Raw genomic sequence first — 20,615 nt, forward strand, 5'->3', positions numbered from 1 at the left:
CCCCCCCACTCCGTCTCCCAGCATGCACCTTGAGTGGCTCGGCTCTCTCCAAACAGGCCAACAGCCGTGCGGCTCTCCTGTCACAACATAATGAGATTGGGAGAACACAAATCGAAAGAAGCCATTTTCTACAGCTGTCAACTTACTATTGTGTGTGTGTGTGTGTGTGTGTGTGTGTGTGTGTGTGTGTGTGTGTGTGTGTGTTCGTGGGTGGTGGGTGTGGGGGGGTATTATCCCCATACCTCCAGAAGGAGATGGAGGTAATGAGCACTGGAGGATGATGGGTAGCCGTGGAGCGAGCTGCTTCACGTTTGAACCGTCTCTCCTCTCCTGAGGTTCAAGTCTTTAATTCTCCGTCTGGTTGATGTTTGAAGACGCGGCGTTCAGGCGTTCAGGAGAGGTGTTTCCTGACCAGGTGTTGCTGCTCACCCTGGTGTCCATGAGTCCTCCTGCCCTGACCAGCTGGTCGACCCGTTCTCTGCAGGTTCCAGCCCCGCTTGGAGGCGTGGCTTTTATCCGACGTTAGCCTGAAGTCAATCAGTTCTGGAGGAAGGAGCGACATGGATGAAACAGGATCTGCTGTTTCTTGTTTCTTCCTCGTTGTGGGTCACGGGGGTTGCTACGAGCAGATACTATGAAATTATATATTTTTATTCTGATTTATTGTACAGTTACACGACATTATGTGTTTTTATCGGTTTACTAGTGATTTAATGATTCCAGTATTTGTAATTTTCATTTTTCCGTGTATTTTTCTCGGAAAATCGACGTGTAATCAAGAACGACACAACTTGTCGTTCTTTTTGTCTATTATTGAGATTATTTCTCCTAATCTGAGATTGAACAGATTTACACTGGGCGCAGCTGTTCAGTCGTTTGCAGACGTGTAGAGTTGAGATTCTCTTACTGTCGTTTTACCAGGAAAACGTCGTCCAATCACGAGGTCAGCTCTGTTGTCACAGTGGATTCATTATCGGTGGCGTCCATCAGGTGGGAAGCTCCATATCAGCACACTCAGGCTGTTGCATTGTGGGTAACGCAGACACCTGTTCCACTTCATCCATTTTCCAACTTTTTAAAAGCTGCCATGAACCAATGAATCGGGAACAGATCCAGCGAGTCGCGCGGGCGTGTCCGGGGGTGTTTTACCTGGTCTGTGGGGGTGTCGCTGGAGTGTGTGTGGATCCTCCTCCGTCTGTGTGGACCTGACCTTGATGTGTGCACAAAGACACCCGAGTGGAGTGATTAACGATTAACGGGGGTGAGACGAAGAGACGGCGGCGCCAGATGGAGAAGTGAAGGAGAAACAGTGCGGCGGGGTGAGAGGGAAACACGAGGAAGGGGAGGGGACAAAAACTGATGGTCTTCTCTTCCACAGGCAGTCTGGAGCTGCAGTCATCAAGAACAGGTGAGGGGCAGCGTCTCTGGATGAGACCATGTGTCCTTGTTTGTATGTCACACACACACACACACACACACACACACACACACACACACACCTGTTATTACAGACAAACCCGTCCATGTTCTCCTTCACCTTTCTGACCTCCTGCCCCCCCCCCAGCCTGGGTGAGGAGTTCTATAAGGAGGCCATTGAACACTGTCGCAGCTACAATGCCCGTCTGTGCGCCGAGCGCTCCATGCGCCTCCCCTTCCTGGACTCCCAGACGGGCGTGGCCCAGAGCAACTGCTACATCTGGATGGAGAAGAACCACCGCGGCCCAGGTGGGTCCGCGCCGGGGGGGGGGGCAGGTGTGATGGGTGTCAGCATCAGAGTTGTGCCCACCCCCTACTGAGGCTCCCACACCCACCTTCCTTCCTTCCTTCCTTCCTTCCTTCCGTCCTTCCGTCCTCCCTTCCTTCCTTCCTTCCGTCCTTCCTTCCTTCCTTCCTTCCTTCCTTCCTTCCTGCTGTCCCTTCCTTCCTTCCATCCTTCCTTCCTTCCTTCCTTCCTTCCTTCCTTCCTTCCTTCCTTCCGTCCTTCCTTCCTTCCTTCCTTCCTTCCTTCCTTCCTTCCGTCCTTCCGTCCTCCCTTCCTTCCTTCCTTCCTTCCTTCCTTCCTTCCTTCCGTCCTTCCGTCCTTCCTTCCTTCCTTCCTTCCTTCCGTCCTTCCTTCCTTCCTTCCTTCCTTCCTGCTGTCCCTTCCTTCCTTCCGTCCTTCCTTCCTTCCTTCCTTCCTTCCTTCCTTCCTTCCTTCCTTCCTTCCGTCCTTCCTTCCTTCCTTCCTTCCTTCCTTCCGTCCTTCCTTCCTTCCTTCCTTCCTTCCTTCCGTCCTTCCTTCCTTCCGTCCTTCCGTCCTTCCGTCCTTCCTTCCTTCCTTCCTTCCGTCCTTCCTTCCTTCCTTCCTTCCTTCCTTCCTTCCTTCCTTCCTTCCTTCCTTCCTTCCTTCCTTCCTTCCTTCCTTCCTTCCTTCCGTCCTTCCTTCCTTCCTTCCTTCCTTCCTTCCTTCCTTCCTTCCTTCCTTCCTTCCTTCCTTCCTTCCTTCCTTCCTTCCTGCCGTCCCTTCCTTCCTTCCCTCGTCCCCCCAGCCCCTTGAATTCCAAACCTTCAAACTTTTCTTTTTCTTTCCCCAGAGGGTGTTTCCTCTCTGCTGCGTCTTTCTCTGTCACTTCACTTTATTTTGCCAGAGAATCAGACGCCCTGGAGGCAATGAGACGCCGCCGGCATCTATTCCAGTGTGTGTGTGTGTGTGTGTGTGTGTGTGTGTGTGTGTGTGTGTGTGTGTGTGTGTGTGTGTCTGTCTGTCTGTCGGGAAATTAGACTTTTTTTTGTTGGTTTTTATATAGAGGTGAACCTCAGTTTACGTCGTTTGGAGTTACGTCGTTCTCAATTATACGTCAGTTTTCAAAAATACTGAATCATCAAATCACCAGTAAACCAATAAAAACACATAATATCATGTTACTGTACAATAAATCAGAATAAAACATAATATCATATTACTAGCCTGTAGCAACCCCCGTGACCCACGATGAGGAAGAAGCAGCTGAAGACGAGACGTTTTTTTCTGGACTATATTAAAAAATAAAATTTGTTTGTCAGCTTCAAATAGATTCATATTAACTCAATACCATTAAAATACATTCATTAATAAAGTTCAGTACAGAACTGGTCATGGTTATCTACACTTCATTCAACTAACGTCTCCTGGAACTATTTAACGACGTAAACTGAGGTTTACCTGCTCTGTAATGTGGTTAATACTGAAGTAAACAAAGTTGACTACGTTAAAAATGTATTTTAATTCTTATTTCTTTAATGGATGTGTCATAAGTGACAAGGCTATAAAACGTATCCTGATGAAGACGCCGATATCAAGTCATAAAAATAAACAACGACAACAAACATACAGATTTAAACCACTACTGCTCATTTTGTAGCCATAGCAGACCAAATCATCAATAATCAATAATCACATGTATTTAACTATCTTATATCTTTAAACATATCTTTAAACATGTCTGACTTGAATCTAAACATGCACTCCGCTGTGTTCCAGGTCACGCTCCAGGTCAGCTGTACACGTATCCCGCTCGCTGCTGGCGTAAGAAGAGGCGGCTAAACATCCTGGAGGACCCGCGGCTCGTACCCATCGAGTTCAAGATCGGTAACTATGGATCACAATAACGTTTCTGCGTCCACAGGGTGTGTGAGGCTAACGGTTACTGTCGTGAAGCCAAATAACACGCAGAATCGGACTGCAGCCGTTTAGCCACGTAAAGTAGAACCTCGAGATACAAGTTGAGTCCGAGCTCGAAAGTTAAACTTTTAACCATTAAAAATAATTTAATCATTTTAATCTGTTCCAACCTTGAAAAAAATCCCCAAACCCCCTAAATTATTAAAAAACAACCACGGTAAAGAACGAGATGCAGTCTCACTGATGTACTGATGTCTTACCCATCCGCCAACACGCGGTAAAGAACAAGATGCAGTCTCACTGATGTTGTATCCATCCACCAACACGTGGTAAAGAACGAGATACAGTCTCACTGATGTTGTATCCATCCACCAACATGTGGTAAAGAACGAGATCCAGTCTCACCGATGTCGTATCCACCCACCAATACGTGGTAAAGAACAAGATACGGTCCCACTGATGTCGTAACCATCCACCAACGCGCGGTAAAGAACGAGATACGTCTCACTGATGTTGTATCCATCTGCCAACACGTGGTAAAGAATGAGATACGGTCTCACTGATGTTGTATCCATCCGCCAACACCTGGTAAAGAACGAGATACGGTCTCACTGCTGTGGCTCGTATGTCAAACACAAAGCAGGACGGAGTGACGACTCGTATCTCGAGGTTCTGCTCTGTTTCCTCTTTTCTTTGCTTCATCACTGATCTTTGTGTTTTTATGCTAATTCTGATGACATCGTTAAAGCTAAGCTAACACATCCTGAACCTTCCTCCCCCCTCGCCCTCCAGACTATGAAGCTTCTCTCAAGAAGGAGGGGGGCATTCCCGACGGTCCCGTGTTGGAGTCTCTGCTCGCTGGGGAAACCCTGGACAAGAAGGTAGAAACCAAAGAAGAGGAGCCAATGAGCGAGTGTCAGGTGGGACTCCTCCTTTCTTCTCCTCTATTTCCCAGCATGCCGAGCGGTCGGTCTCCTCTTCCGTCTGTAGCACCGTGTGTGTTTGTGCCTCTTTGTCTGTGTGTCTTTGTCTGTCTCGTGTGTGTGTTTTGGCAGCGGTACACACTCCTGCAGCGCTAGCTGGAAACTCCCTCCTGGCGCTGAGTGTGTGTTCTCACTGAGTGTGTGTTCTCACTGAGTGTGTGTTCTCACTGAGTGTGTGTTCTCACTGAGTGTGTGTTCTCACTGAGTGTGTGTTCTCACTGAGTGTGTGTTCTCACTGAGTGTGTGTTCTCACTGAGTGTGTGATGGTGCGATTGCACCACTCAGTCGTGTTTTACTGGGATTCCACTCACAAACTTAGAAATAACTTTTTAGACATTTTTTGCCATCTTTTATAAATCTGAAAGTTGCCTGAAATTTTAAATCATTGCCAGAAAAGTCTTCTTAAATTTGTCCAAAAAAAATTGGTACTAAAAATTTGCAAAATGAGTTTTAGCTTTTATAATTTTTGCTAAATCCAGATTTTTTTTTTTACATATGTCTGATTGATGATTTTTTACTGATAAATCTGATGAATACAAACTTCTGATATAGAATTCTCAAAATCAACAAATGTGTTAGACTTGTCTCTAAAGGGTTAACCTGTGAAAACAGATGACAGCTGAGCTTATCAAGTTGCATCATGGGACATGTAGGATTAAACAAACAAAATACATAATCAGGTTAGATTTCTGCGGCAAAATGAAGGTGATAACAAACCTCCTAAATTATGAATAAAACACTACATTTTTATCAACCAATAGACCTGCAGACTTTACCTGTGTATAATTAATAATATATAAGTTATGTAAACAATGATAAAGAATGAAAAGAAACTCCAAAGTCAGGAGAACACACTGTTCCGTCAGTTTATTCCATTCAACTCTTTTTCTCATTCGTTTTAATCAGTTTGTGCTGAAATAAACTGTTTAATATCTGCATCTCCCACTGCATCACTTTCACCAATTTACAATTTGTTATTTTTTATGATGAACTGTGATTCATGGGGAGAAAAGATCTATTATAATAAAATACAGGAACTAGTGCTTATCTTGAAATAATATAAATAGAGCAGGATTTTCATTAATATTGAGACAAACTTGAATTTTAAAATATTTAGTATATATATATATGTATGTATGTATGTGTAACTTCCTGAACGCTTCATCTCAGCTTTCCCCCTGCAGCCGGTGTCGTTTGTTTGTTTGTTTGTTTGTTTGTTCCCAGCCGTGTCCCATCACACGGGGGGGATTTAGGCGTCTGTGATGTGCCTGATGTCTGACGCGGCGGCCGAGGCGTCACTTCTTATTTTACCGCTCAAAGCGATCCTACAGCAGAGAGCTAATAAATGCTGATGCTACATGCTAACAGATGAAGGCGTGAGGGACGCTTGGAATTTAAAGTAGTTCCCCCGTTGTCGTGGGAACGCCTCTCAAACCTCAACGTCTCACCAACAGAAGCTGCTGGTCGGAGATTTCCCTCACGAACTGGAGGTGGATGAGATGGAGGAAGACGTCCCAAAGCGCAAGAACCGGACCAAAGCACGGGTGAGACCAACATCACTTAGTCCAGGACTAACCCACAGACCGGCATCAGTTAGTCCAGGACTAACCCACAGATAAACCTGGAGCTGATTTCTGTTGAATGTCCCAGAAGGAGCTTCTGTACGTTAAAGAACGCTTCATCACGTCTGAGTTAGTGGCTCTGATGTCGGGATCCTTGTGTTCTGTCTGTTTTCACCAGTTAAATGTCATCTGGCAAACCAACACCTCTGACTGCAGCTAAATGCTAATGGATCCAGATATTTAAATCACGCTGGGACGACCCCCCCTTCACAACTTTGATTAGATCCTACAGATTTTATTCCTCCACTTATTTTGGAATTTCAGTGGAAGGATAATCAAGTGTTAACAATACACTCAGAAAGTCATCACTCACACACACACACACACACACACACACACACACGCAATCACACGCACACACACACACACACACACACACACACACACACACACACACACACACGCAATCACACACACGCAATCACACACAATCACACGCAGACACCAGGGTTGTTAATTGGAGTTGTTGCTCCCCTGCTTGGTGTCATCAGCCCCCTCCTGCTGGAAGTGGAGCTTTACTCTAGGTGCAGATGATTAGAATGCAAACGTGTGTGTGTGTGTGTGTGTGTGTGTGTGTGTGTGTGTGTGTGTGTGTGTGTGTGTGTGTGTGTGTGTGTGTGTGTGTGTGTGTGTGTGCAGGCCTGTGGTGTCGGGGGCATGAGGAAGAGACAAGAGCCTCCTGCCATCGAGGACAGAGACAAGCCTTACGTCTGTGACAGTGAGCATCGCCGCGCTACGTCTTCACTCCTGTTTACCCACAATCCTCCAGTTTGAACTCACGCTGACAGAGAATTACTTTTTGTGTTACAGTCTGTGGAAAGCGCTATAAAAATCGCCCAGGACTGAGTTACCATTACACTCACACACACCTGGCTGATGAGGAGGGGGAGGAAGACTCCGAGCGACACACACTTCCCTTCCAGCGCAAGAACAACCACAAGCGTGAGTGTCTTTCAGAACTGTCCACATACTTATGGCAACCGTCCGCATACTTATGGCAATCGTCCGCATACTTATGGCAACAGTCTGCATACTAATGGCAACCGTCCGCATACTTATGGCAACAGTCTGCATACTTGCGGCAACCATCCCATACTTAAAGCAACGATCCGCATACGTACGGCAACTGTCTGCATATTTCTGGCAACCGTCCGCATACTTCTGGCAACTATCACCCAGTTCAGAATACACAGGTTCAATTGATTTGTGATCAATCTAATGATCCATGATCATTTTATTTATATCGCTCCCGAGTAGGACGGGACACATGGACGCCAGCGTGAGATGAAACAGGAAGTAATCCATCAACAGAAACCAGGACAAGGGCATTTCCTGTATGTCAAAAAGATGGTCTCAGATTGACCCAGGTGACGGTCTCATGCTAATGACCCTCATTAGCATACAAAGGTGTAACTCACATCTCAACGACCCCCTTTGACACCCCCACCAACAATCGTTGAAGAGCCAGACGGGTTTAACGACGGTCGTTGGAATGTGAAAAGCACTGACCACACCCCACAGGGGTAATAAACTGACCCCACCCCACAGGGGTAATAAACTGACCCCACCCCACAGGGTTTATAATCTGGGACATGACCAGCCCCCCTCTGAACTGAAGACGTCTCCTGGATGAGAGACGAAACGTCTTCCAGAACGTCCAGCGGATCGACTCACCAGCTCCTGGAGAACCAGACCTGATGACTGAGAACCTACACAGACATTTCCTGTATGAGTGCTGCCCCCTCCTGGAATGCCACAGGGCTGCAGGGGGGTGGATGTGCTGCTAAACCTACTGGGGAGGTTCTTGACCCTTTGTGTTTGCTGCAGTGGGTAAATGTAGCACTATGCTAGCAGAGCGCTTTAGCATACAAGGACAGCTGGTGTGTCTTTCCCACAGACGACCTACAGATGACCTACAGATGACCTACAGACGACCTACAGATGACCTACAGACGACCTACAGACGGGTACAAGCAGACATCGTTCATGTTGAGAAACACTATACAGTATTTATATATAGTTTTATTTATAGTTATTATTCATGTAAAGTAAAATTAATTAAGAAATCAAAATGAAGAATTGGAAGAAATTTTTTTTTAATCGATTTATTTCCGTCTTAAAAACTTCAACAAATGTACGTAAAATAAAACTGAGTTCTGGGGCTGTTTCGTCGTCACCCTGATGTAATAGAAACGTAATCGGCACCACTAAGTCTTCAAAGGGCGGCGGTGGAATGGTGAGACGCCGTCACCGACCTGAACCAATCGGGTAAAGTCACCCCCAACATCAATCAGGGGCGACTGGACGCGCAGAAGAGTTGGAGGAAGTGGAGGGAAGGTGGGCGATGACTAAACCCGGAGTAATCCTGTGTCTGCCCCGAGTCTCTACAGGTGATGATAGCTGCATGTAGCATGTAGCTGGAGAAAGAGTAGCATGTAGCATGGTGAACGACTCCATGAACAGAAATGCATTGTGGGTTTGTTTCCCGCTCAGAAGTTCACAGAGATGAGAAGAAGGCAGAAACGCTGCAGATGACGCCAACAGGAAAGACCAAAAGACCACAGGAAATGACATCAGAGCAAAGTGTTCACTGAGTCTGAGATCTGCTGAGTCATGTTAACATGACATGTGAAACCTGAACCTATGGGGTGTCTGAGTTACGCTGCTCAGTGGGGTTGTGGCAGGAAGGGGAACTACAGGAGTCGGACATGGCGACACGCGGTTGTTCGTAGCTAGGAATGTTCGTAAGTCGGATGTTCATATCTTGAGGACTTCCTTTATTTGCATCATATAGACAGGAAACTGTCTGAACTGTGACTCCGCCCTGTGAACGGTGACCAATCAGGGTTAGTTGGAGCACAAAGTAGTGCGGAACATGTCTGTTGAAGGTCACACTCGCTGCCTCATTATTTTACCGTTACCCCAGGCTAACTGGCTAATATTACCCCGGGCTAACTGGCTAATATTACCCCAGGCTAACTTAGCCTGGGGTGATTTTACTGTTTCACAATCATAGCATTTAACCTTACGTTGTCTGGGCTACGGTGGCCTTGGGCTCGAAACACTGTCGGACCGTTTGAGCTACAGCTAAGGTAGTCGGATAGAATACACAAGCAGACGCCAATACGGTGATCAATGTTCAGATATTGATCATCATAACATACTAATAGGCGTTATGTGCTGATACTTAAATAAGAAAAGAACAAAACAATGTTAGTGTTCTATTAATGAGTTATAGAACGTTTCACCTGCTGCTCCTGCAAACACACATCAGCTCCTCAATCAACACTCATCAACTCCAAGAACCTCCTCGTGAATAAACACCAATCATACATGCAGGAAATGTTTCCAGCGCTCTACGTTTATTTATTTTATTTAGAGCAGCGGCTGAATGATGGTCCATTTGTATGTCGGGACAGCTGGGATGTAAACCCAACACTCCTAGACATGAAGTGACTGGTAAAGATTGGAAAATAATAAAAACATCTCAGAAACTATTAGTTTGATTGGAATGGAAAATGCCAGCGGCCCCAAATGAATTCTGTCCATTTGTTTTAATGCAATGGAAGTGTTAAGTTCACAGCGGGTTAAAAGTCCTTCACCAAACCTAGAGGAAAAGAAAAATAGAGAAATAGAAAAAGAAAACGAACAATTAAAGAAATAGAAAAAGTAAATAGAAGTTTCAGAAGTTCAGGTCAGGTTAAATCGTTTTTAAAAAAAGAGTTTTGCACATTTCATAGAAACACAATCACAGACACAGATTTGTTGCTAGTACAGGTAAACCTCGGCTAATGCTGTTTGGAGTTATGTCGATTATACGTCGGTTTAAAAGAAATACACGAAAAAAAACAAGTTTATGTTATTTTGCTCCACTTTACGTCTGTCTGACACAAATACTAGAATCATAAATCACTAATAAACCAACATATAACATCATGTTAATGTACAATAAATCAGAATACAACATATAATATATTATTATCCCGTAGCAACCCCCGTGACCCACAATGAGGAAGAAGCAGCTGAAGACGAGACGGAGACGTTTTTTCTGGACTATATTAAAAAATAAAATGTAATTCTTCAAACAGATTCATATGAACCGAACATTAAAATACATTCATTAATAACTATGAAAATGAAATCTGTTTTTGGCACACACATCAGGCTTCAGCAATATGCAAAATATATTCAATTTCTCGTCTTCATTCAAAGCAATAAGAACAGAATCAAGACCTTACAGGGGGTGTTGGACAGTAATGTGGCCCCTCTGCGTGGAATCGGGCCCCTTAAAACCCCTGATTCACTTGAGGTGGTGACCAGAGGGCGACAGCAGCAACCCCCGTGACACGTACTGGTGTCAGATCCCCCACTAGCTTCTGACACGCTATCGAGCCATCAGAGCGTAATCTGCAACGTAGTTCTCGTTTTTAATTTATCTGCCTCCGCTAAAGATGCCTCCGTTCCGTCTGGGCGCTCGTTCGTCAAACATGACTCAGCGTTACCGTGGAATGTGACCACCATCGCTGGTATAACCGACGAGTCATGAATCGTCCACTCGCACTAGATATCAGTGTGGATTTCAGCACACCGCATCACCCCGCCGGGACCTTTGGCTGATATTTAATAAGATGAACCGCACTCAGTGAGGAGAGACGCTAATGCGTTCTGGCAGACGTCCTGAAGCCGTAAAGGGGCCTCCAGTTTCTACAGGCTTCAAACGCTAGAGCAGGGCTGTTCACAGAGCGCCTGTCCACAAAACCAAACCGCAAAAATAACAGCATAAAGTAGTACCTCCAGATACGGGTGGATGGATACAACATCAGTGAGACCGCATCTCGTTCTTTACCACGTGTTGGTGGATGGATACAACATCAGTGAGACCGCATCTCGTTCTTTACCACGTGTTGGTGGATGGATACAACATCAGTGAGACCGCATCTCGTTCTTTACCACGTGTTGGTGGATGGATACAACATCAGTGAGACCGCATCTCGTTCTTTACCACGTGTTGGTGGATGGATACAACATCAGTGAGACCGGATCTCATTCTTTACCACGTGTTGGTGGATGGATACAACATCAGTTAGACTGGATCTCGTTCTTTACCACGTGTTGGCAGATGGATACAACATCAGTGAGACTGGATCTCGTTCTTTACCACGTGTTGGTGGATGGATACAACATCAGTGAGACCGCATCTCGTTCTTTACCACGTGTTGGTGGATGGATACAACATCAGTGAGACCGGATCTCATTCTTTACCACGTGTTGGTGGATGGATACAACATCAGTGAGACTGGATCTCGTTCTTTACCGCATGTTGGTGGATGGATACAACGTCAGTTAGACCGGGTCTTGTTCTTTCCCACCCGTTGGCGGATGGATACAACATCAGTTAGACTGGATCTCGTTCTTTACCACGTGTTGGCGGATGGATACAACATCCCACACCTTTGCAGTTACTACAACCATGATGCTAAATGCATCATGGGTATTGTAGTACCTCTGGTGATCTTCAGACCAGCTGCATTTTATTTCTTCATGTGTGTAGATGGTCTCCTCCAGAGACACTCTTTGGTCGGTGTGTGTGTGTGTTTTGTTGTGCGTTTACTGTGTGTGTGTTTTGTTGTGTGTTTACTGTGTGTGTGTTTTGTTGTGTGTTTACTGTGTGTGTGTTTTGTTGTGTGTTTACTGTGTGTGTTTTGTGCTTCGGTGGCTAATTGACGGTAGCGTTGCTAACGCTGTTAGCGCTCAGAAACAACAATAGAAGGAGATTTGGGACGTTTAAGAATGGAATGCTCTGTTTCTGCTTTGTGTGTCTCCTGGTCTGAGCTGTTTGCCCAGAGACGTCAGACAAATAAACACACACACACGCACACACACACACACACACACACACACACACACACACACACACACACACACACTTTTTGCACTACAACAACGTCCACACTGAAACTATGCTGCCCCTCAGTTAATTGGCAGCATGTGTTTTTAAATTGGCCTTTCTGACAGAACTGACTGGCCTAGTGTGTGTGTGTGTGTGTGTGTGTGTGTGTGTGTGTGTGTGTGTGTGTGTGTGTGTGTGTGTGTGTGTGTGTGTGTGTGTGTGATTGTGAGAGAGAGAGCGAGTGTAGCCATGCTAGGAAAGGAGAGCAAGAGATACAGCATTTGAATCGTTTAATATCCCCCATCACTCCCTCCCAAACACAAACACACACACACACACACACACACACACACACACACACACACACACACACACACACACACACACACACACACACACACACACAGACTCAGTAAAATGCAATCTTCTCTGCCGAAATGAAAAAAGAAGCTTAGGCTTTTGGGTTTGTGTGTGTATGTGTGTGTGTGTGTGTGCGTGTGTGTGTGTGCATGTGTGTATGCGTGTATGTGTGTGTGCACATGCATTTGCACGCGTGTGATCATGAGTGTGTGTGCACCATTACAGCTCTCCCCAATTTGCAGAGCCTCCGCCCTTCGCCATAGTAGCACATAGGTAATACTATTAATACGGCTGCTGCCAAAGCCTGCATGCATAATTGATGCTATAGAAAAAGCCGTCTAGACATTATGGGATGTATTCTGCATCCTCCACTCAAGTTAAAGATGGAACTTATCACCAAAACTATGGAACTGCGGCTGTTCGTGTTTCCCGTCCGCCTGATAGATGAGATATTATTCCAGCAGGAGATGAGATTCTCCTCCTCTCCGTCCATCTTTCCTCTCCTCTGCCTCGTTTGCCTTCCTCTTCTCTATTGTTTTGCTTCATCCATCATCCAGCTTCATATATTTCTTTTGTTTGGCGTCTTTGGTTTCCCCGTGTTCATCAGCTCGCTGGTCTGGATCCCAGCTGATATACTATTTACTCAAAAACCAGCAGCAGCATTAAAATTCATGACTGCAGCACACACTACGTGTTTTTACACTTCTTCTTCTTCTCCTTCCTACAGGAGGGTGCAGGGATGGGGGGAAGCGATGGATTATGGGTGGGGAGTGGAGGAGGTTGATATAATGGTGGTACAGGGGCGGAGGATGGGGGAGGAAGTAGAAGAATACGGGTGATGTTTGCTCACGGGGAGCGCACCTGAAGATTGGTTTCGGTTGGTTTTGGAGGCAAACGAGGAAAAAGTGGGGGCGAGTTGGAGGAGAATCGTAAAATAGCAGGAATGAGATGAAACGACGGCAGCTGGGAGTGAATGAGAGAAAGAAAAGAAAGAGAGAGAGGAGGGGGTGATGGTTGTCATCAACCCCCCCCCCAAAAAAAAATCCCACCCACCAAATTGGAGCTGAGATTCGGAGGACACTTTATCTGGATGGACAGACAGTCCAATGGTTTGGAGCAGCGTCAACACACACACACACACACACACACACACACACACACACACACACACACACACACACACACACACACACACACACACACACACACACACACACACACACACACACACACACACACACACACAAATAATTGAACCCTTTGTAGGTCAGCATCCGTCTGTTCCTCCTGACCATTGATGCTTGTTGAGTTCTGTCCCCCCTCCACTCTTCTGCCACGCGTCTCAATCTGTCCCCCACCTGTCGTCCACACGCCACCCCCACTCCCACCGAACTGAAGGTCGAATCTGTATCGACACAAACCCACGTCGACGCCCTACATCCGTCCACGTGCGCCGCGGCCCGCCCTCGTCTCCCTCCGCTGGTCGTCTGATGAGACGTCTGGATCTACTTTCACAAAACCTGCAAAAACTCAAGCCGCCCTTTCTTCTTCAGATGGAACAGATTTGCGACGGTTTGAAACGCGGCATGCGGGCGTTTAATGAGACGTCTTTAAAACATCTCCAGCAGGGTGTTTATAGAGGTGTGATGTTCCACTAATGAGAACGTTTCCCGTTTTATTTACCCCTCCTTCAGACTCCGTCTTTTATTAGATTGTTGTATTCATTAGGTTGTTGTAACTTAACGCCTCTCCAACGGAGTGATTGGCAAATTCTGGCTCGTTTATACAGTATTTCTCGATGTCGGGTTAGGGTTACGGTTAAGGGTTTGTGTTAGCGTGGAAGTGATAACCTCTGGGCGTGGTCTGAACTTTTCACGCCGGTGTTCCATTGGTCGGTCGTTGCCGCTGCTGCCCTGCACAGGAAAGGCAAGGAAGGGAGAATCGGCTGTTGCCTAGCAATTTGGTTACCATAGAGACCACCAGGGCTCCCTCCTAAAGAGTACACTGTTATGTACATTGAAAAGAGAGAGAGAGGGGAAGGGAGCGAGAGTATGGGGGGGTGAGGAAGAGAGATGAAGAATAGAAGTTACGAGAGGCAGAGGTGGCGCAGAGGAGTTCGTTAGGAGGAACATAAAGGAGGAGAGGAGAGGGAGAACAGACAAAGACGAGGCAGAGCGAGAAGCCAGAGTTGTGCAAAAAGAACCCCCCCCTCTTCTCGATTCATCGTATACATTCCCCCAGACGGGGGGAGCGCTGAAGAAGTCGGCTTCATTTGCGATTCTGTCTTAACAGGCGGTTCTGTGGCTGCCGGCGGCTCGTTTGTGGTTCCTCAGTTGTGTTGGCCGTGTTTGGATGATCATCCACCCCACCGCAACCCCCCTGCCTCTGGTACCCCCACCCCAAACTCACCACCGCAACCCCCCTGCCTCTGGTACCCCCACCCCAAACTCACCACCGCAACCCCCCTGCCTCTGGTACCCCCACCCCAAACTCACCACCGCAACCCCCCTGCCTCTGGTACCCCCACCCCAAACTCACCACCGCAACCCCCCTGCCTCTGGTACCCCCACCCCAAACTCACCACCGCAACCCCCCTGCCTCTGGTACTCCCACCCTTAAGCCCAAATACACTACCACAACTCCCCTGCCACAGATACCCCCTCCCCTAAAATCAAATTCACTACCACTACCCCCCTGCCCCCGGTATCCCCACCCCCAAAAACCTCTCACTAGTGAAGAAGACCAGGATAGACTAGACTGTAAGAGACTATAAGAGAATGTAAGACTCTAGACTAGACTACACCAGACCAACCTACACAAGGACTTTACTAGACTAGACTATAACAGACTAAACTATACTAGATTATACTATATGGTACTAGACTAGACTACACTATACTAGAATATACTATAATAGGTTGTACTATAATAGACTAGATTATAATAGGGTATACTATACAATACTAGACTATAATAGACTATACTACTACACTATACTAAACTATACAAGGCTATACTATATTATACTAGACTAGACTACATTATATTAGAAAATGCTATATTAGGCTACACTACAATAGATTAAATTGGACTATGGAACACTACGCTATATTCTACTACATGATACTATAATTATTATATTATACTATACCATACAATATTATACAATCTAGTATAGTATATTATAGTATTGTGTAGTCTAGTATACTATAGACTAGACTATCATAGGTTATACTAGACAGAGCTAAACTAAATAATATACAATACTATTTTATACTGTACATTACTAGACAAGACTATACTAGACTATACAATACTATACAATACGAGACTATACAAAATTACACTATACTAGACAATACAAGACTATACTAGACTATACAATATTATACTGGACTATACAATACTATACTAGACAGTACTATTCTATACTAGGCTACACAATACTACACTATATAATACTACTTATACTGGACTATACAATACTATACTAGACTATTCAATACTACACTAGAATATACAAGACTACACTAGACAATACTATACTACACTAGACTATAAATCCCCATATACTTAATATCATTCAGTAGTGGTTAACTGCTTTGAAACGACATCAAGCTCAGTTACAGTGTCTTTGGTAAAACCCACCTGTTCACAACAATGAACTTTAGCCTAAGATGCTAACCGGTACGATGTCAACTGTGACTGAATGCACACAGAAAACCTTTACACGTGACGTAAATCCAAAACTTTGACATTAACCTTTAGCCAGCCAACTCCTCTGACTTTCTCAGAGTCACGTCACACTGAGTTAACTGGTAATATGTCTGTTAGCCTCATGAAAGCTCGCAGTCTTCCAGCGTCTGGATGTGAAACAAGCTGAGCTAACGTTAGCGGCGGCATGACTCACGGTGCCCCAGTTCTCCCATCTCTAAACAGACACTGATTCAAATGGAAAGCAGCTTTTTTCAATGTTTTTGTAGACTCCAATTACTAGGTGCTTTTACTTTGGAGGGGGGTAACTCTGAGGATAATTCAACTGTCGCTAAAAACCTAACGAATGACGAACAATGAGGATGTCTCAGTCTCGACACAAAAAGATTTCTTGGAAATATTAGCTGCAGCTCGGCCCGTTAGCGTCGACCGACGAGCCGTGGAAAGACGTCTCAGCCTTAAAGCTCGTCCTGACTTTGGGCAAGTGGGGTTTGTCGACGTTCAGTCAGACAAATGAAAATAAATGCGGGATCTGATTCGCTGCTGAAGCACAACTTTTACAAATTGAGCTGTTTCACTACCAATCGTTGACTAATTTGAAAAAATTAGCATCTAATCGTTATGGATTTGGTTTTAATAAAGACGTCGAAATTCAAGCCGAAGTAATGAAGCTTCTCAAAGGGATTTAATCCATGAGGCTTTGATTACATCTGGTGACCAATAGCGGGAGCCGTTCCTGACTTGGCAGCCAATCAGAATCCAGTCCAGGCCTCAGAGCTGTCTGACGCCATCGCTACGCAGATGACGCCTCTTTTTATATTTGTGTAAATAAGAGAAGATGTGAACCAACTGCAAATCTAGAGGCGGCGTGATTCATGTGGCGGTCACACTGTGTCTTTGCACACGTGTGTGATTTATTGGTGTGTGTGTGTGTGCACCTATCTGCAGACTGCAGTGTGTGTGTGTGTGTGTGTGTGTGTGTGTGTGTGTGTGTTTGAGCAGGTCAGTGCGATAACAAAGCATCCATACATCACGTTTTATTATGCACCAAAACTGCTTTGTCCTTTTTACTTTGCAATGTCATCTCTGCACACGAGCTCACGTTGCACTGACAAACGCATGCATCCAGACCCACAATGCACTTGGAGTGACTCAACCTGCTGACTGGACATAAGTAAAAGTAGCGTGTGTGTGTGTGTGTGTGTGTGGAGGGTGCAGCATGGAAAGCAGCAGAAATGAGGGAAAACAGAGAGGAGAAGTTGGCGCTGGTGCAGACATTAGCGTGACAACAGATGGATTATAGGAGAGAGTTTCAATTTCCTCTTTGAGAGGAAAGCAGAGGTGATGAGGAAAGAGAACGACCATATAAGGAAAGAGTGGAAGAAAAAAAAGAAAAGAGAAGCACAATGAAGTGAAGCGACGAGATGGAATCAGTGGCAGAGAGCAGCGGCAATAATGAGAAGACATGAGAGAGCAAAGGGGAGGATGGGAGGAAGAGGAGGAGGAGGAGGAGGATGGGAGGAAGAGGAGGAAGAGGAGGATGGGAGGAAGAGGAGGAAGAGGAGGATGGGAGGAAGAGGAGGATGGGAGGAAGAGGAGGATGACTCTTCATCTCCACCTGACGGCGTCTCTGCAAACACGCGTGTGCTTTTTACACCGCCTTTGGTTCATCCTTGGGAATTTTTGTCACTGTAATCATAATGTGTGTGTGTGTGTGTGTGTGTGTGTGTGTGTGTGTGTGTGTGTGTGTGTGTGTGTGTGTGTGTGTGTCTGGACGCGGGTTACAGGGATCTCATTCATCACATTAAAGAGAACAGGTGGGGGATGGGACTGGAACTGGACAGCAGAAGTTATTATGCAAAGGGCTGGTTGTAAATCTTTGAGTGTGTGTGTGTGTGTGTGTGTGTGTGTGTGTGTGTGTGTGTTGTGTATTTTTGTATTTGTGTGTGTCTGCTGTCTACTGTACGTGTGTGGTTGTGGGTGTTTTTATCTCTGACTGTGTGTTCTCTCATTGTGTGTGTGTGTGTGTGTGTGTGTGTGTGTGTGTGTGTGTGTGTGTGTGTGTGTGTGTGTGTGTGTGTGTGTGTGTGTGTGTGTGTGTGTGTGCTTACTCCAGAGAGGCTCTCCTCATTAAGCAGCGAGGCGACAGGAGTGCAGAGTGTGTGTTTTCACACACCGCTGCTCCGATACAACGGGAGTCTCTGTTCGCTCCTCCTCCTCTTCCTCCTCCTTTTCCTCCTCCTCTTCCTCCTCTTCCTCCTCCTCCTTTTCCTCCTCCTCCCCTTCCTCCTCCTTCTCCTCCTCCTCCTCCTCCTCTTCCTCCTCTTCCTCCTCTTCCTCCTCCTCCTCTTCCTCCTCCTCCTCCTCTTCCTCCTCCTCTTCCTCCTCCTCCTCCTCTTCCTCCTCTTCCTCCTCCTCCTCCTCCTCCTCCTCTTCCTCCTCCTCCTCCTCCTCCTCCTCCATTCTTGAAATCCTCTCCTGCCCTTCCTGATTACTTCTTGCCCCCACCTTCCTCTCAACCTGCTGCACTGGTTCTTATTCCCTCCATCCTGAGGAACTTTAATCAGACGTCTGTTCTGAGACCAAATCAGAAGAATGCAGCCCTTCATCCTGTCATGTGACTCCTGTGCTCCAATCAGATTCCTGGAACTGTTTTCTTGCTGCATGCAGCATTTTCTGAGGCTGTTTGTGTGTTTGCTGTGAAAGCAGACGTTTGTTTGCTTGTTTGTTTGTTTGTTTGTTTCCATGGCAGCAGTTTGTCATCTGAAATCCTGTCTGCATCGAGGATCAACAATCTGCAGCGGAAAATTACATTTAGAAAGTTAACTTATTACCAACGTTAACAAGATGGGTGGAGACGGGCCGCATCACGCAGTGGAGGCTTGATAAAGTAGTTCCAGGAGATAAGAGTTCATGAACGAGATCCGGTCTCACTGATGTTGTATCCATCCGCCAACACGTGGTAAAGAACGAGATGCGGTCTCACTGATGTCGTACCCATCCGCCAACACGTGGTGGTTTCCTGAAATAAGACTCGTATCTCAAGTTTATTTTAGTCCAACATTTCAAGGCAATTCAAAGTGCTTTTTAAAACTTTAAATCAACGTAATAAAATATTAAATGATTAAAAACGTCACACATAAATAAAAAGAGAAGGAATTAAAGATTAAAGTTTTAGTGCAGAGCGGGGAATCGGTTGAACAGAAGGTGATGATGGACTGACAGGTGTTCAGCCTTAATGTCAAAAAGAACTGCTCTTATTAAATATGAAGTCAATAGATATGATATCAATTAATATGACATCAATAAATATGACATCAATAATGTGATGTCACAACCAGGAACAGCGATGGAGAGATAGGCGCAGCAAAAAGATTTAAATTGTGATGGAAGAGAAAGTGAGGAAAGTCAACAGGTTGGGCTGTGTGTGTGTGTGTGTGTGTGTGTGTGTGTGTGTGTGTGTGTGTGTGTGTGTGTGTGTGTGTGTGTGTGTGTGTGTGTGTGTGTGTAGGCAGACAAACTTCCTCTCCAGAGCCAGCCTGAGGATGAGACTATCGACCAATGGGGTCGTGCTGTGGTATTGATTGTAGGCCAGAGTCCAGCAGACAGAGGAGTGAGGAAGAGGAGGAGGAGGTAGACAGGCTGTGAAGACGATGAAGGACAGGATGATGATATTATGTAGGGATAGGATGCTGTTTTGGTCCTGCAAAAACAATTTATCACCATATTAGTCCAAGAACCACCAAATAAACCTCCCAATTAAATGATTCTGTCAAAATATTGAGATAATAATTATTTCCAAAACTTTGTGAGCAGTAATTTAATCAGATTGACGGCTGTCCTGAAGCATCGAGAGGGAACATTTTCTAATCCGAGTCGGATAAACCTTTAAAACTCTTTGAAAACGCGGCGCCGGGAGATGAAACGAGTCGTCTGAGCTGAACATTTGATTTTGTTTTCACAGGAAGTGACACATTTCCAGCGAAACGTCTCTGGAACGGTGACAAAAGAATTTAAAATCACACAGCGACGGAAGATGGAGAGATTTACGTTCACGACTTCATTAATCTGTAATGAGGATGAAGCAATCTGAAGCCGTTAGCTGTAGAATAAAACTTTACAACACGACAACAAAACCCTTTAAATGTGGAAAAAAAATAATTGAAAAAAATAAAAATAAATTTCCTCTAATTAAAAAAGTCTCATAAAATTTAATTAATAATTAATAATATATTATATGATCATTTTTTAAAAATGATAAATAAAATATTAAATTAAGAAATTAATCATTATGAAAAATTATGTTAGATTAAATAAATTTTTAGATAATTGATAATAAATTAAATAAATAAAAAAAAGATTTTTTTAAAAATTCTTTTTTTAAAACTGAAAACAGTCATGTTTTC

The 20,615-nt window shown here is 45.2% G+C and overlaps 1 protein-coding gene across 1 annotated transcript in view; it reads left to right on the forward strand.

Moving 5' to 3' along the window:
* The window catches only part of dpf1 (double PHD fingers 1), a 31,821-nt gene that overhangs the window by 7,349 nt on the left and 3,857 nt on the right, over positions 1-20,615 (forward strand). Inside the window, exons 2-8 of the mRNA XM_068317738.1 lie at positions 1,379-1,408; positions 1,565-1,725; positions 3,500-3,607; positions 4,433-4,560; positions 6,078-6,167; positions 6,885-6,963; positions 7,056-7,187. Coding sequence (XP_068173839.1) covers positions 1,379-1,408; positions 1,565-1,725; positions 3,500-3,607; positions 4,433-4,560; positions 6,078-6,167; positions 6,885-6,963; positions 7,056-7,187 — 728 coding nt within the window. The remainder of the gene's footprint in view (positions 1-1,378; positions 1,409-1,564; positions 1,726-3,499; positions 3,608-4,432; positions 4,561-6,077; positions 6,168-6,884; positions 6,964-7,055; positions 7,188-20,615) is intronic.

The sequence above is a fragment of the Antennarius striatus genome, chromosome 6, assembly GCF_040054535.1.
Source record: "Antennarius striatus isolate MH-2024 chromosome 6, ASM4005453v1, whole genome shotgun sequence".
In the NCBI taxonomy this organism is placed as follows: Eukaryota; Metazoa; Chordata; class Actinopteri; order Lophiiformes; family Antennariidae; genus Antennarius; species Antennarius striatus.